Genomic DNA, 12,021 nt, shown 5'->3' on the forward strand with positions numbered 1-12,021 from the left:
ATGAAACCAATCAGATCAGATCAACGATAACAATCCTCTCTTTCCTAAAAGGGAATTCTTCGAAATGACTCATTTTGGCTCATTCTTTATCGTACAAAGGACCTCGCATTTGCCCCACTTCCCGCACGTTCGTCTGGGGTCCTTACAGTGCTGTTGTACTCGTTATGCACTGTCCTTCTATCGCAACTTGCCAACTTGTCTGTGATTCATTATTACTCATTCCATGGAAAGGAAGATAATGGAATAGGAAGTTCAATGTACATAGTCTGATTTTTGTACCTACGCCAGCATCGTTCGGACGTTACGGAGGTTTGCGACGTCGAATAACATGTATAAATTGCTTGAGGTGGCCTGACATAGCGAAGCAATTGATTCAAGTGTTGAGACAAAATGATCAAGATGAGTGCGATCGCGACCTCAGCTACTAAAGAGCATCATCGTCTGATGACATACACCACGTCACAGGAATATGATTCGATGATTGAACAAAAAAAAACATTATAATTCGAAATGCGCCTCGCTAACAAGTAACATATCTAGAAGTCTTTCCAAAGCCCCGAATCCAAACAATGATGCTGAAATCTTGTGTTATATTTCCTTTCCTGCTCCTCTCACTCTGTTTCCGGTATTGCTTCTCACTTCTTTCCCATCATTTCTCTTAAGGCATCCACTTCGGCTTCTCTCCTAGCAAGTTGAAGCCTCATATCGTCTCTCTCATTTGTCATAGCAGCCAGTGCCTCCTCGAGCTCCGAGATGCGATCGAGTCGCTTTTGGCGGTACTTGCGAGCTGCGAGGGTGTTGCGTTGGCGTTTGAGAGTGACAGCTGACTCTTCATCTTCCGGTGACGATTTGCGCTTCCGAGAAGAGCCTGATGAAGAGGAAGGAGATGGGTGGAGGGAGAAAGTGGATGTTCCCGGGATAGATGAAGAGGGAGATTTGTTGGTGGTAGTAGCAGGAGGGTGGGGAGTGCTTGATGTTGAAGGTTGCTCGAGTGGTGAAGAGTTGACAGTGATGAGAGGCTGCTCCTGCACGAGGAAGCCATCTCCCACATCGAGTTGAGTATTCGTATCCAGAGTGTTCATGTCAGGAATCATAATCTGATCAAACAATCCCTCTCCCATGTTCTGACCAAAATTCCACGACGCATCATCTCCCTGGTATACACCTTGGGAGCTAAAGTCGAAGTCAAGAAGGGGAAGATCCAAGAAAGGAGAAACGTCGCACAAGAGATCAAAATCAGAATCTGGCGCCGGGGCACTGATGAGACTACCATGACATGACGAGTTGTCGGGCGCACTTTGTTCCTGATGCTGCTGCGACCGCCATTGATTCAAGTTCGAGGGGGCTTGGCCTCCCCTGTGAGTGCAGAGAGGCCGATTAGGCTAAAGAGGGAAAAAGGAGGAGCGGACGGTGGGAGAGTCCGTTGGTGTTGATGAAGAAAGAAAAGTAGAGTGAGGACGAGGGATGGTGTTTTATATTGCTTGAGGTCGGCGTACAGTGCGCTGGATTCTGGGGATACTTGCGCTAAAGCATTCCTTGCAGCGGGCGCTTATGGCCATGGGCCCGTGGACCCGAACGGTGTGAGATGGGTTATCGGAATCGCCGTTTTTGCTCTTCAGTGATAGGACAATTGTGATATATCGAGTTTCAATTGCATGAAGATTGGGCTGTGTAATTGGATCTGACTCATTGATGCTTGTTGGTCGCAATTGAGCAGTTGAAGTGGGCCATAACCATCTCCAATTATCAGGGGATCGTAAGCAATTGAGAAAGGCTCTCTGTTTGTTGAGGATAATTATTCGCAATGGCAACCCGATTTCCTTTCTATACATGTTACACTCATGATGAGCAGAAATTCCAATTGACCTCAATTGGGTAGAATTGATCAGTGCTGGAGCGGGAATATAAGAGCGAGGTTTCCAATGTTCTCTCAGGAGTACAGCTCGTTTTCACTGAAGCCATGTTGTGAAGCTGTCGGGATTTCTCACGGGCCCGAAAGCCCGACATAAAGACACACCAAAGAGGGTGGGAAGGCAGACACTTCCAACCAAGTCAACGAAGATCTCACTCGTCATAGGGTTGGCTACTTCAATGGTTTCTTCATATAGCAGTGAAGCTCGGTCCGGGTGAGAAAATGGCAAAGGCTAAAATGTTTTGACAACCAAATCAAAATAATACCGCTTTGGGGGATACCCAGGGAATATGCGTACACAGCACCTTTAGGGTATCGTGCAATGTGGGATCTTATGCAAGTGAATTTTCATAGAAAACGCAATAGTTAAGAAGCTAATAGCTCCTATGACAAAGTAAGTGCTTTTCACCGATCTTAAGGATACAGGTCTCGGGTAAGCAGCTTCACCACAGGTCAAGATTAAGAGCATCCAATATCTGGTGCAGCATCTCTTGCTAATAACCTAGTACACGAAGATGGAAATAAGACAGAAGACCGGTTGGAGCAAAAATAGTAGTTGAGGCAATTATAGAAATTCTCCTACTGGTCTGCTTCCCTATCTCCGAGTCTCAACACTGTCTGCGCCCTCCACTTGTAGGGCTGTCCATTAAAAGGCTCGCCCTTGCTATCCAACAGTGATCAGTTTGGGTTACAACAGACCGCTTAAACGGCACGGAGAACCATTCAATATGACATGTTTTTCGCTTCCTTCGCGTCAATCTGACGCCCTTAGACGACCTTCCTATTTAAAGATGTAGACTTGGTGATTCACACAGGAACATGAGGTATTTAAAGGGTCACGTATACGATTGAACGAAGTGCAACACATCGATACTATCCTTTCAGTACTGTTCAAGAAACCGTCACTTACAATGTCTGACTTACACTTTCGAATCGCCACTGAGGATGATGCCCCTCGTCTTCAAGAGCTCATCGAAGCAGCGTTCCGCTTCACAGACGCTCACATCGACTGGGTCGGATCTCCCGAATTAGCTGAAACATTCAACATTGATATATCCGTCATTGTCAACCGAATCGCTTCAAATGATAGTAAATTCCTGGTCGCCAGCGACACCACCAAGGGCCCTATAATCGGGTGCGTCAACGTTATGAGAAAGGCCCCCGATTACGGCCGTTTATGTCTCTTAGCTGTCGATCCGACACTGCAGCGGGGAGGTCTGGGCAGAAAGCTTGTTGCATATGGAGAAGAGTATCTCATGAAGGATTTTGGTGTTGGCAAGATTGGGCTGAATGCGCTGCATACGAGGAAGAGCCTGATTAAGTGGTATGAGAAGTTGGGGTATGTTAGGACGGGGGAGATGACCACGATTCCGCTTGAGAGGTTTGAATCGGACACGCCTATTGTGTTGGCCGAGTTGGATAAGACTGTTGCTTGAGTTGATGCTTTCATAACATGTGACAACATTGGAGGATGGTAGCGTTGATGAATGAGAAATTGACAAGTGTGAGTTGCTGTGAGATTGGCGGATCAAGAAGCTAACATAGAGCGCAGTGAGCCACCATCTAGATGGTTACTTAGAGACATTACCTTCTTGAATATTTTTATCCCATTGATGTGCAGATAACCCGCGTCAACATGGGAACGAACATCAGTGCAAATCGTTTGGAGGAGGAGCGAGACGGAAAGAAATGCGATATCTCAACGTTTCATCCCCGTTCTTCTTTTCGTGTCTCCATACAAACATCCTCGCGCTACATTGACGACAATATGATAGTGAATAAACGGATATAGATCAGCATTCTGATTCATGGCCAGTGATAATCATCGTGGCAGCACAAGGAGCCGGCCCGGGCCCATTTTCTAGAACCCGAAGATTTCCTCTATTCCGACATTTCCCTCTTCTCTCTCTTGCGCCTCTCATCACCACGTCTTAGAGCGATCTGAGCGTACTCAGCCTGCCATGCCATGATAACCAACAGTCTTGGCAATACAGAATTTAACGTGACAAACATCTCTGCGTCGTCGACATAACGTACTGAGCCACGTCATGACGACCTTCCCAAAAACGCCGCCAAGGCGTCTGTGTTCCCAAGTTACGCAGTCAGTGTATTCTCATAACCAAACGAAAACCTCCGAGATCACCACGTTGAACAAGGCTCAAACACGATAGGGCTCAAACTGATGAATCGCCAAGACAAATTCTGCTATTAAAGATAGAATGGAAACGCGTGGCTAGCGAGGCTGTGATATCGTCTTGGCAGCTGAGTCGACGCTTCTGATACCTTTGACCAATGTGAATGCACGGGTGTAAACCTTTGTAGACGAATCATAACGATCAATGTGCTTCTCAGAGAGGAAAGACCTCACGCGACAGTAGAATCAAGCATAAATTGCGGGAGCTGGGGTAGTTGGAGGGGCATTGCGTGGCCTGGGGGGAACAGCCACTGATCATCGTGCGCGTGTTGATCTTTTTGCTTTCCTCGAATTTCTTTGTTAACTGCCGACCCTGGTTGTATGTCACTTATGACGCAGGGCCAAAAGTTAGTTTAAGCTTATGTCGCACGCCGGAGAAATATAAGCATAATCAGTCCAAAGGCCTCTACTACAGGCCGTCTATGGTAGTAATTTATCTGTAGCTGCTGCGAGGTTAATACAAGCTCGCCGAGAGTATTGGCAAAACAAGTTCCCCAGACTTGGAGACAAGCAAGAAATTTGGCAGTGGAGAATGGCAGCCCAACGCTTTAATCATGACGCTCCGCCAAGATCGTAGAAGCGGAGACGAAAGTTATCGTGAAGCCAGTAAGGAGCAAGCTTCTGAGTCGTGCAGACGATCAATTGGTGGGCAGATTTAATTGCTTGACATATCACCCAGGCATTACGACTGCCGTGGCTTGGTGAAAGCAGGCAAGGATCAATCGACATTAAGGTGAGGCTTTCGGCTGGCCAAGGGGATCGTCGGGAAGTGACATGCAATGAGAGTTGCCAAGAAAGTAAGAGTGTATTGTGAAACTGGAGTTGACCGATGAGAATGTATAAATGCCTGCTTTGTCCTTCAATTCCTTCTCTCATCATCAACAGCTTCATTCACAACCTCAATCACCACTTCACACTCTAAACCCGACAACACAAACAGAGCTTCTTCTCACACAATCACTCAAAATGTACACTTCAACCATCGCTCTCGCTATTGCTCCCCTTCTCTACCTCGCCCGCGCAGACGTCAGTCTCGACCGGGACGACATCCCACGAGAATGCGACACCATCTGTGATCCAATTGTTCAGCTCACCAAGAAATGCGACACTGACCTCCGTGGCGATCGTGACCGCGAGGAAGATCGTCTTGAGGCTCAGTGTGTCTGCACAAACGACTCTTTCAACGTTAGCCGTGTCGCTGCTCTCTGCGCCGGCTGCATTCACCAGAATGCTCAAAACAACCGGGATGATGACGACGACGACGACGACGATATCCGTGATGACACTGAGGGTAAGTTCTTGACAAGAATTACATGAGCTATGCTAATTGTGTAGAAATTGATGATATCATGTACACCTGTGGTTTCTCATCTACCACCTATGTCGCATCCGCCGCCTCAGCTGCTGTCTCTGGCGTCTCAGTCGATGCGACTCGACCTACAGATGCGTCTCAGTTAACCACCACCATTGTTGGCGGCACACGAACGCAGAACTCCAACGAGCCTTCTGCTACCGGTACCAGCGGTGGTAATGGAGGTAGTGGAAGCAGCGACGACAACAACAACAATGATGCTTCTGCTACCAACGATGCTTCTAACCCCGACGAGACCAACGCTGCTGCTGCCATGGCACCTTACGGAGTCGTCGGCGCTGTTGTTGGCGCTGCTATGCTCCTGGCTTAGATGTGATGGGACATGGCCCTATAAGAGGGCTACTGAAATGATGAAGGATTGTCGCTTCTTATGTGATACGCCTTATTTTTCTTGTTCAGAGGGATACGCTTAATGAGATATGTCGCTATTTATCATATGACACCGTCTACCGATGTGAATCTATATGCCAGATAAAGGAAACTCACTCGGGACTCTTATCTCACCTCATCAGCGAACTGTATCTCTCGTCTAATTGGAGGTGTCTCATCGCCAGCATGGACTGGCAGCTCTGAGCGCATTCTTTGAGCGCCTGTGATGACAATTGGACCAGTAGCCGGACGGGCATCTTTCTTATCTTGTCCGAAGAAATACCTCCCGATGAAGGGGATATTTCGTCGTCGTCCACCTGCTGGAGCATCGCTCAGACTTTCGCTGACAACGCGACTCAATGTCCTGGGTGCGTGGAAGCCCAATTTTCCGACTGGGATACTCAGGCCATGAACGACCTATATTCTGTTAGCATAAATGATAATTGATGGATAAGCGGCCACCTACGATACTACAAACTGCGAGGAACCACACAATGATGCGTGTCTGGTCTCCAAGATTCTTGACATCACTCCTCGGCTTACCATTATCACTAAGATGCTCCTCAATGAACTCCAGGCTGATGAACAGATAGAACACTGCTGAAACACCAATTGGTCCAAAAAAGCCAACAAAAACAGCCTGCTTGACCTCCTCAATCTGATGAATCCACTTGTGCATCCCGAACACCCACGGGAGTCGCCTCAGGATAAGAACACAAATTCCCAAGATGACAAGATGCCAAAGAGGAATAACAGAGTTGTCGCGGAAGTCCTTCCATGGGATGTAGGCTCCATACCATAGAAATATCGTGACATTGAGGAGCATGTCGATGGTAGGTTGGAGAGAGTCGTCTTTTGTCTCGAGGCGGAACCAGTCATCCCATGTGAATGTGTTACCAGCGATGAAGCAGGCTAGGACATCGTCTGTACCGACCATGCCGCATGTTCCTAAAACGAAGAGTGCTAGGGCGATGGCAAAGACGAGGAAGCTTTCGCGGTCAACGTAATTGTGCTTCTCAGCAAAGTGAAGCAGCTCTTTGCCAACCCATCCCACCACAGCGCCGTAGATTACACTGAGAATAATGGTATAACCCCAGGTCATACCAAACCACAGCCCCATAGCGTCAGCCGCTCCTCCAGATGTAGCTCCAGCGCCTGTGAACTTGATGAGATAGAGTGCCAGGAAGAGGAACGGATAGCCCAGTCCATCATTGGCACCAGACTCAGCAGTGATGAGATACTGAAGATCCTGCGGGATGTTATGGTCTGCAAACTTGCCCTTCACAATAACAGCACTCAAAACTGGATCAGTGGGTGTAACACAAGCCCCAATAGCAAGGGCATGTAAGAACGGCGGCTGTCCCGCAAGCGCCCATACAAGCAGACTCGTAGCAAGCCACATACAAGTCATACCAGGCCCAAGCAACAAACTAAGCGACTTCCATTCTCTCACAAGATATTTACTCGGTAATTGCACGCCCGCAAGGACAAGCTGCACGCCGAGAACAAGCCGGCTAAAGTTGAGGGTTATAGCATTGAGGTCAAAATTGCACGACTCAGGAAACTCAGCGCACTCAGCGTAGTCCTTTGGACGGATAAAGTCTGCGCCATGAGGACCAAATGCAACGCCTGCCAAGAGAGAGATAACTGTAACAGGAAATGCGCTTTAGCAATGCCAAGAGATATTTATGCAAGGGTGTTGGTGACGTACGGGCTTCGGAGAGATAGTAGTTTTCTTTGAGGAGGTAGGATACGAGGCCGAAGATTGATATGAAGCCGCCGAGAAAGGCGACGACTATATTGAAGTTTGTGGTTTGGAGAGGGATTGACCATAGATTTCCAGACATTTTGGGCGTCTTGAGAAGTGAGGGTGAAAAATCTTGGCAGGGAATCTGTGATTGAGGGACGATGTCATGGGTAGATTAGTGCGTAATACCAAGGCTACACCAATTAGATCTCAAGAGCCTTGAACCGATGGATGTGAGATGAAGATCGGAATAAATTGCATCGGATTAATTCGTCGTAGCCATTGAAACCCTGGTGATCTTGCACATGTCAATAGTTGAATCATGTCTGAGATCTGTGTATTAGGAATTTCTGTGTCATGTCTCAGCCAACATTACGTTCATTATCTTCACTTACAGATTGACCGCCAGGTCAACACCATGAAACAGCTCCGCCGTTGCACTGCACATTGTGTCTTTTATATAAACGCCAGGTCCAAGTACATCAATTGCACTCAGCTTTTAGGGCTGGCGGGCACCGGAGCACGAATAGATCGTATAACTAAATCTCAGCCAAGCCCTTTGGATTCATGTATAAAAGTATCCGTGACTGATATGGCGGCCTTCAAGATGAGGCTCTTTATCTTATCAAAGCTTCTTTTATCCTCTCAGGGAACACCGTAGTTGAGCTTTATTTGCAAATGCGAGGCTCATCTCCAAGTACTACATTGACAGCCTGCCTTATTATCGCGATATTATACCGTGGCTACAACCACCGCCGATTTTATTGGGATTTGGTACCTCATCTCGCCATTCACTAATACGCTTCGAATCAACTAATTGCCTGTAGCCCGGGCCTCCCCATAGCTGGCTGTTAGGCCATTCAAAGTCTTTAGCCAAGTCGCAGCATTGATGCCCCCAAACACCCACCCGCAACTCTTCTACGCGGAAATGGTCCGTTTATACAACCTCAAAGAAATATTCTATCTTGATCTCTGGCCTATAGGCCCGAGCATGGTCGTGATTATTGATCCTAAACTCATGGACAACTCAACCCTCCCGAAGCCACTCCCTATACATCCCCTTACCGCGGTATTCATGAAGCCGATGCTTGGCGAGGGAACAATGGCGGCAATCAACGGCGCGCTATGGAGGAAGATAGCTGCAGCTGTTATTCCGGCTTTCTCGATGAGTCATGTGCTAGGAATAACAAGTATCATGATCGACGAATGCTTGCTATTCCAAGAGAGGCTGGACAAATCAGCCGTGGGAGGAGACGTCTTTTCCATGGATGGGCTCGTTGCTAAGCTGGTATTCGGCATAGTCTCGACAGTCACGCTTGGAGAATCTCAACATGCTCAAACAGTAGGAAGTCAAATCTTGAAGGACTCGAGGAACCTTGTGAACCTTGCTCGAGGAGAGACAGATCCCCTTATCGCGTACAATCCAATGGTACAGATCCCGCGACGATGAAAAAGGCACCAAATCGTTCGCAGGCTTAACAGCTCTCTGAGGGAAAAGGTTGATGAATGCGTTGAGTGAACTGTTCAGGAAGGTATTGTTTTCTCAAGGCAGAACCCGAGACGCCTCATGGTGTGAGCATGCGGAAGCTGTGCTCGAGCAAAAGCAGAGGGGTGTGCATGGCCGTTCACAGCTTTCTGAATCCGAATAAGAGATACTCTTTAGCAAGTAGGTCTTACTGCTCGACATCGGCTGGTACCAGCTAACTTTTACCGTAGTCTGAGACCCATGCAATTAGGAGGGCACAGCACATCGACGAACACTCTCTGCGTAGGTCGGCCTCCCTCTTCTGAGAACATACTTGTCTAACTATGTTCCACCAGTTTCTTTTTATGCTTCTATCAAAAGCCCCTGATGTCGTCGAAAAGATGCACTAAGAACAGATTGAACAACTTGGAGCCTCTCCTCAAGTCACTCTTCTTAGCAACCCAAACATGTTTCGAAGACTCCTTTATACAGACGCAGACTTTACCCTCTCGGGCCCGATCTAAAGCACACACCTCCAGGGACAACAATCACCGCCCATGATGGCCGCCGCCTGCCTATCGCCAATGGCCTCATCATGACAGCCAGCCCACACACCATCCACTACGACGCACACATCTATCCGGATCCTGCAGCCTTTCGACCAGAACGATGGCTAATTCAAGAGAAACCGATCCCCGGTGATTACTTCAGGACATTTGGCGGAGATGGGAGAACGTGCCCTGGCCAGAATATGGGAATGAACATACTCAAGATTGTCATGGTCATGACTATGGGTAAGTATACGTTTGAATGTGTGAGACTGAAGCCCAATAGAGAGCCCAAGACGAAACATACCAATTTTGATCTTCTGTTTGGGGACATGGCGTTTCAGCAGCTTGGGTTGGACGGGGGGCCAAGGAATGGGATGATGATGACTGTAAGGAAGAAGGCGCAAGTTTATTAGGGGGGCCTCAGTCTTCACCAGATGAGTACGTTTCAGTCAAGTATGTCAATTATGCTCATATTTTCTCTAATACATCTATCTATGCATCCACCTCATGATCTTCGCTCCGGCGTTGAGGCCGTATTTCACCCTAATTACCTTCCTGACATACGCTTTTCCAACCATCGGAATGGTATGTAGAATATCGAACTCATAACAAACGCAATCTCAAAGCCAATATCACCAGTCGTCTTTGCAATTGGGCCAGTCCACCAAGCCTGCGCCATACAGGGCACAACGAGCGCGTAGCAAATGACACCGGCAGCGATGGCCGCAATACCAAGGGGTAGTTCAGACGCAACGTTCCAGATCGCATGGTCATAAGATTCCCAGCGACCTTTTCGGAAAACAAGATGCTCAACTGAAACAATTCCAATGAAAGATGCAGACCAGTAACCGATAAGAGCGACAAAATTCTCAAGGTTAACGAAGAAATCGCGCTGAGCTCGTATAGCAGTGGGGATGACGATGACGGTAACGACAATGGCGAAGGCGTAGCGGGGAATCTTGATCAAGCCAGGAATAAGAGTCTGGAAGTTGAGTGTAATGGCGTACATTGTACCGCCAGTGTTACCCAACAGAGTGAGCGAGAGGATAACCACTACAAACTTTCCAAAGCCACCGGCGCTAGAAAGCATGGCTGCGAGAACGCCTCCAACTGCTGTTTCACCATAAGCTTCTGACCACTCTGGGACACTGGGAAGAGCCCCAGCGATAGCAGCTCCAAGAACCATGAGGAGAATGGTGGGTGTGACGAGGCCGAGGTAACTGTACGCGAAGACTCGCCACGAGGGGACCTTGGGATCGAAATATGTCGTCAGATCGCTTGCGATGGCTGCCCAGGGAATCATGTAACTCGCAACAATCATTCCAAAGCTGAGAACTGCTGCTGCGGTCGCTGGTGCCGCAGGAGGAGCCTGCTTCGAAAGCTCAGAGCCACCGCATCCTGTCGCAATGGTGATGGCGATGATGGCAGGGATGAAAGCATAAGTCTCGTAGTAATGCAAAACCTTAAACCCACAGAATGAAATAAACAGTGACAAAATACCAATAATGACAATTCCGACGTCAGGGCTCAAGTGGCCGCTTGATACAGCGGAGAGACACTGTCCGCCGACGACAAAGATGATGACCATGAAACCAGTCAGAGTGGCGAGGTTGAGGAGAACAGGGATAGAGACGAGATATCGACCAAAACTATATCTCGCCTGAATCATCTGCCTCATTCCAGTTTTAGGACCAAATGTAGCAAGATACGCAGGCCCGATGGTTGAGAAGAGGCAGAAGAAGAGGATAATGAGCGCAGAGTCTCTCAAACTCAGGCCATACACCAATGGACCCAGCATGCCAAAAGTGATACTGCACTTGTTAGTATACGCTTATAAAAAAGGTTTAGAAATTAACCTACCCAAGGATATTAGAGTTAATAGACGCCCAGACGGTAAAAATGTTGTAAAAGCGTGTCACGGTGCGCTCTTCGAGGGGAATTGGCTGAATACCCTTCTCCTCAACTCTTCCCATGCGCAAAGCTTTGTGGAAAAGAGCCGCTGCCTTGAGACTCTCGACATCGCTGTGATCATCATCAGGAGGCATGCTCCTCTCTGGAGCTTGTTCTGTTTTTGTCGCCATTGCAAGACTCCAAAAAGAAGCAAGATGATACTGTGATGAACTATCCAATACCTTGGGTGAGTGAGGAGAATGAGTCTTATAAGAGTCAACGGGCAAATAAATCAGTCACCCCGGACCCGGACCCGGTTCCGCCTTTTTTTTTCTCTGGTCGCTAGTATTTTTTATCAACCAACGAGAATTCATTCATTCGCCAATCGCAGTCGGCGTTAGTGTGGCTGCTAACGCGATTCTGCGGGATAAAGGTCGCCGCATGGAGCTTTTACCGCCGGTGACTTTATTAAGGCGTGTTGTCAAGGCGTGTTTGACAGGAAAATGCCTGATGTTGCCGTA

At 48.0% G+C, this 12,021-nt stretch overlaps 7 protein-coding genes across 8 annotated transcripts; 4 read left to right on the forward strand and 3 right to left on the reverse strand.

Moving 5' to 3' along the window:
* Nucleotides 1–8: 8 nt before the first annotated feature.
* FVEG_07194 (hypothetical protein) lies at nucleotides 9–1,635 on the reverse strand. Its single transcript, XM_018895779.1, has 2 exons — nucleotides 262–1,635; nucleotides 9–199 (listed from the first exon to the last, which is right to left on the reverse strand). Exon 1 carries the CDS (start codon nucleotides 1,119–1,121, stop codon nucleotides 636–638), a length of 486 nt encoding a protein of 161 aa, XP_018753106.1. The 5' UTR covers nucleotides 1,122–1,635; the 3' UTR covers nucleotides 9–199; nucleotides 262–635.
* Nucleotides 1,636–2,618: 983 nt separating this feature from the next.
* FVEG_07193 (hypothetical protein) lies at nucleotides 2,619–3,711 on the forward strand. Its single transcript, XM_018895778.1, has 2 exons — nucleotides 2,619–3,416; nucleotides 3,465–3,711. Exon 1 carries the CDS (start codon nucleotides 2,824–2,826, stop codon nucleotides 3,346–3,348), a length of 525 nt encoding a protein of 174 aa, XP_018753105.1. The 5' UTR covers nucleotides 2,619–2,823; the 3' UTR covers nucleotides 3,349–3,416; nucleotides 3,465–3,711.
* Nucleotides 3,712–4,788: 1,077 nt separating this feature from the next.
* Nucleotides 4,789–6,424, forward strand: FVEG_07192 (hypothetical protein). The gene is made up of 2 exons (XM_018895777.1): nucleotides 4,789–5,397; nucleotides 5,442–6,424. The coding sequence occupies exons 1-2, from the start codon at nucleotides 4,950–4,952 to the stop codon at nucleotides 5,786–5,788; spliced, it is 795 nt and encodes a 264-aa protein (XP_018753104.1). The 5' UTR covers nucleotides 4,789–4,949; the 3' UTR covers nucleotides 5,789–6,424.
* On the reverse strand, nucleotides 4,975–7,742 carry FVEG_07191 (hypothetical protein). 2 transcript variants are annotated; one of them, XM_018895775.1, is made up of 4 exons: nucleotides 7,559–7,733; nucleotides 6,314–7,494; nucleotides 5,983–6,264; nucleotides 4,975–5,924 (listed from the first exon to the last, which is right to left on the reverse strand). In XM_018895775.1, the coding sequence occupies exons 1-4, from the start codon at nucleotides 7,692–7,694 to the stop codon at nucleotides 5,904–5,906; spliced, it is 1,620 nt and encodes a 539-aa protein (XP_018753102.1). In that variant the 5' UTR covers nucleotides 7,695–7,733; the 3' UTR covers nucleotides 4,975–5,903. The 2 variants fall into 2 exon arrangements, with proteins under 2 accessions (XP_018753102.1, XP_018753103.1); XM_018895776.1 differs by having other exon boundaries at nucleotides 4,975–6,264; nucleotides 7,559–7,742.
* A 780-nt stretch (nucleotides 7,743–8,522) lies between these two features.
* Nucleotides 8,523–9,044, forward strand: FVEG_16035 (hypothetical protein; the record flags this gene model as incomplete). The annotated part of the gene is made up of 1 exon (XM_018905275.1): nucleotides 8,523–9,044. The coding sequence occupies one exon, from the start codon at nucleotides 8,523–8,525 to the stop codon at nucleotides 9,042–9,044; it is 522 nt and encodes a 173-aa protein (XP_018753101.1).
* Nucleotides 9,045–9,654: 610 nt separating this feature from the next.
* FVEG_16034 (hypothetical protein) lies at nucleotides 9,655–9,869 on the forward strand (the record flags this gene model as incomplete). The annotated part of the gene is given in 2 exon segments (XM_018905274.1): nucleotides 9,655–9,853; nucleotides 9,859–9,869. Coding segments are annotated over 2 exon segments (210 nt in total).
* A 183-nt stretch (nucleotides 9,870–10,052) lies between these two features.
* Nucleotides 10,053–11,821, reverse strand: FVEG_07190 (hypothetical protein). The gene is made up of 2 exons (XM_018895774.1): nucleotides 11,471–11,821; nucleotides 10,053–11,421 (listed from the first exon to the last, which is right to left on the reverse strand). The coding sequence occupies exons 1-2, from the start codon at nucleotides 11,689–11,691 to the stop codon at nucleotides 10,158–10,160; spliced, it is 1,485 nt and encodes a 494-aa protein (XP_018753099.1). The 5' UTR covers nucleotides 11,692–11,821; the 3' UTR covers nucleotides 10,053–10,157.
* Between the last annotated feature and the right edge of the window lie 200 nt (nucleotides 11,822–12,021).

Source organism: Fusarium verticillioides, chromosome 8 (assembly GCF_000149555.1).
Source record: "Fusarium verticillioides 7600 chromosome 8, whole genome shotgun sequence".
NCBI lineage: Eukaryota > Fungi > Ascomycota > Sordariomycetes > Hypocreales > Nectriaceae > Fusarium > Fusarium verticillioides.

Excerpts from the sequence above, each read along its gene's own strand:
- FVEG_07194 (XM_018895779.1), bottom strand. The coding sequence starts at position 1,121 with ATGGGAGAGGGATTGTTTGATCAGATTATGATTCCTGACATGAACACT.
- FVEG_07193 (XM_018895778.1), top strand. The coding sequence starts at position 2,824 with ATGTCTGACTTACACTTTCGAATCGCCACTGAGGATGATGCCCCTCGT.
- FVEG_07192 (XM_018895777.1), top strand. The coding sequence starts at position 4,950 with ATGCCTGCTTTGTCCTTCAATTCCTTCTCTCATCATCAACAGCTTCAT. Across the intron at positions 5,398-5,441 it reads TATCCGTGATGACACTGAGG|AAATTGATGATATCATGTAC; the intron begins GTAAGTTCTTGA and ends CTAATTGTGTAG.
- FVEG_07191 (XM_018895775.1), bottom strand. The coding sequence starts at position 7,694 with ATGTCTGGAAATCTATGGTCAATCCCTCTCCAAACCACAAACTTCAAT. Across the intron at positions 7,495-7,558 it reads CTACTATCTCTCCGAAGCCC|TTATCTCTCTCTTGGCAGGC; the intron begins GTACGTCACCAA and ends TTCCTGTTACAG. Across the intron at positions 5,925-5,982 it reads AGATACAGTTCGCTGATGAG|ACGGTGTCATATGATAAATA; the intron begins GTGAGATAAGAG and ends TCACATCGGTAG.
- FVEG_07190 (XM_018895774.1), bottom strand. The coding sequence starts at position 11,691 with ATGGCGACAAAAACAGAACAAGCTCCAGAGAGGAGCATGCCTCCTGAT. Across the intron at positions 11,422-11,470 it reads ATTAACTCTAATATCCTTGG|TATCACTTTTGGCATGCTGG; the intron begins GTAGGTTAATTT and ends TAACAAGTGCAG.